The sequence below is a fragment of the Engystomops pustulosus genome, chromosome 8, assembly GCF_040894005.1.
Source record: "Engystomops pustulosus chromosome 8, aEngPut4.maternal, whole genome shotgun sequence".
Taxonomy (NCBI): Eukaryota; Metazoa; Chordata; class Amphibia; order Anura; family Leptodactylidae; genus Engystomops; species Engystomops pustulosus.
The window spans coordinates 11,306,938-11,309,916 of NC_092418.1; the positions used below are offsets into that span (position 1 = coordinate 11,306,938).

The 2,979-nt window shown below is 42.1% G+C and overlaps 1 protein-coding gene across 1 annotated transcript; it reads right to left on the minus strand.

The window, feature by feature from the left end:
* Window positions 1-1,424: 1,424 nt before the first annotated feature.
* LOC140076107 (olfactory receptor 2K2-like) lies at window positions 1,425-2,345 on the minus strand. Its single transcript, XM_072122612.1, has one exon. It carries the CDS (start codon window positions 2,343-2,345, stop codon window positions 1,425-1,427), a length of 921 nt encoding a protein of 306 aa, XP_071978713.1.
* Between the last annotated feature and the right edge of the window lie 634 nt (window positions 2,346-2,979).

Consider the following 2,979-nt stretch of genomic DNA (forward strand, 5'->3'; position numbering starts at 1 on the left):
AAGTAATAGGCCACATTCTAGGAAACGAAGACGGCCCCAACAGGGCGGGACTAGGGGGGTGGTAATGGACAAGGACGTCAACACGCACACCTCCCCAAGACAGACACCAGACAAAGAGGTAAAGAGACACCAGAGAGAGAGTCTGGAGCCTCGCTATGATGGTCCTTTCCAAGTCCTGCTGATGAGGGCCACGTCTGTAAAGCTAGAGGGAAGTCAGCATGCTTCCACGCTTTCTATTACAAACCTACTTACTCTTCTTGCTAGCTGGTCTCTTCTGACTGACTATATGCTCAGGGACATCCCAACCATGACTATCACTGTATCTATAGGACCGACAGGATGCCCCCAGGGTAGGAGACTTCACCTACGGTTGGTGCAACAAGACAGTGACCTTCTTTGACATTGACAGCACAGGTAGCCCTGTATTAGCAGTGCCTGTTGCGTATTGGATTTGTGGGGATAGGAGGGTCAGGTCAGGCCTAGAGGCTGGGAAGGTGAGTGTACTGTGATAAAACTTGTGCATTTCTTCCTCGTGATCCCCAGGGATAAGTTTGATCAGACAAAGAAAGAAAAGGTAGAGAATCCTAAGGGATTCTGAAGGTCTGAGAGAAGCATCTAGATGACAACGTTTATATAGATACAGTGGGAGGTCCCAGATGAGTACAAGGCCCACAATCAGATATGGGCAGGTCTAGAGTCCATTATTCCCCAGAGATCTATGAGCAAAGATATTGATTGGGTTAACTGTTTTTATTGTAATCAACCCCATAGCAACATGTTTCAACACGATATTGGTACCTTACGGATACCTTTTACTTACCTTTAGTATTGTTATTTTCTGTTTGCATTTACTAATTTACTGTCCGGCTTGCTTATACTTTACTCATGTAGTGTATGAATTGCCACTAGACATTATCTGCATTATCACGTTCACTAATATATTTAATTCTTGTACCTCACCATTTTGGGTCTGAAGAAGACACTAATATAATATTGAAACCTGTTGTCTTCAGATTTCAGTAAAGACTGAAAAAACATTCTCCTTCATTGCTTGTCCACTTTCCAGAAGAATCCTATAATTCCAATATTATCTAGTGTCCTGCGTTGATCCCCGGTTGGGTGGACATTAACCTCACATTTTTTTACCATCTGCGATATGTCCTTGTGTTGTATTGCACCTTGAGGGCGCATTCACACGATGCATTACTTCGCGTTTTTTGATACGTTTTTGAAAAAATTCCAAAGGCTTCAGTGTTTGTTACATTGCGTTTCAGCTGCATTTACTAAAACACAATGTAACCTCAGCATGTGATCAAGACTGAAGCCTATGGAAGGCATCAAAAATGCATTAAAAAAACGTGATGCAACGCATTGTGTGATTGCGCCCCCAGGGTTTCTTTTTGCTTTCTTCTAATAGAATGATGTCAATCTCCTCCAATCTGGCATCCCAGCAGTTTCCGTATCGCCCTCTTCACATCTTTATTCCTCACGCTGTATATCAGGGGATTTAACATAGGGGTAATGACAGCAAATAGAATAGAAAGGGTCAGGTCAAAAACCTGTGAATCTTTTAATGGTGGCATAATATACACAGACATCCAGGTGCCGTAATACATGGTGAGGACTATGAGGTGGGACGAGCAGGTGGAGAAGGCCTTTCTTCTCCCGTCGCTGGATTTTATATGTAAGATAACGATGATGACCAAGATATACGATATTATACTGCACAGAAAAGGGCCAATGCCAAATATTACCACTTCCATGTAGGAAAATAGCTGAAAACCAGCATTGGGGAAAGAGATTTTAGCAAAAGCTTTGAATTCACAGAGGAACTGAGGGACTATATTAGAATACAAGGGTATATTAAATGTGGTCAGTGTTGCAATTGTTGAATTGATCCATCCAGTAAGCCAAGCGACCACAATGAACACAATACAGCTCTTCTTACTCAAGATATGATTGTAATGCAGAGGGTTACAGATGGCTATGTATCGATCATAAGCCATAATAAAGAGCAGAAGATCCTCTGTAGTAGCCACATGCAAGAAGAAGTACATCTGGATGAGACATTCATGGTAGGACAGAGTATAGTCACCGCTCAGTAACATGTGAACCAACTTAGGAACCGTAGACGTTGTGTAGCAAAGATCAACAATGGATAAATTGCACAGGAATAGATACATGGGGGTGTGTAGGCGGTGGTCTCTGCAGATCACTGTAATGGTGACAGAATTCGCTATCACTCCGGTCAGGTATACCACGACAAAGAAAATGGATAACATTGGCTTCTTCTCCGAGGATGAAGCAAATGTCAAAATAAAGAAGTCAAAGGTAGAATTCTCCATGTGAATGACGTGTGAAGGCAATGACTTATCTGTTCATATTCAGAATGAGTTCTTTATAGGCTTCGTTTTGATTTTATTTTTTGTATCATCTTTCACTGTACCTGCATCACTGTATGCCAGTGATATAGGTTTGTGGTTTCCATCTGTCACCCAATAAATGAAGATGCTTCTTTAAGCTCTATGGTTAGTGGTGTACTGTATTAACTTCATCCCAGCACTATGCATCTGCATTTATAGATATCACTGGGCTCTACTGTGGTCCTGGTACAGGGAGCACCTGCTGAAGGATATATCTGCCTTACTTATATTCCACCATCAACCTGTGAGTGGTGTTATCAAGAATCTGAATCATGTAGGAATTTCAGGAGCTCCGCTAGCTAAATTGTCACTTTGAAAAGGGTCACTGCTGGTGAAATCGACTCATATGACAACAATATCATCTTAAAAAATGTCCATCCATGCCAGGTTTCTTGTATCTTGGGTTTTCAAGACCATGTAGCTGCATATCTGCCTGACATCACTGTGGATCAATACAATGCACAAGACCACCGCCAGGTGCCGGAGCAAGATAAACACATCCTATGGAGTGATGGATGACTCTTCTCTCTACGATAGTCTCATGGAAGAAGAGAAA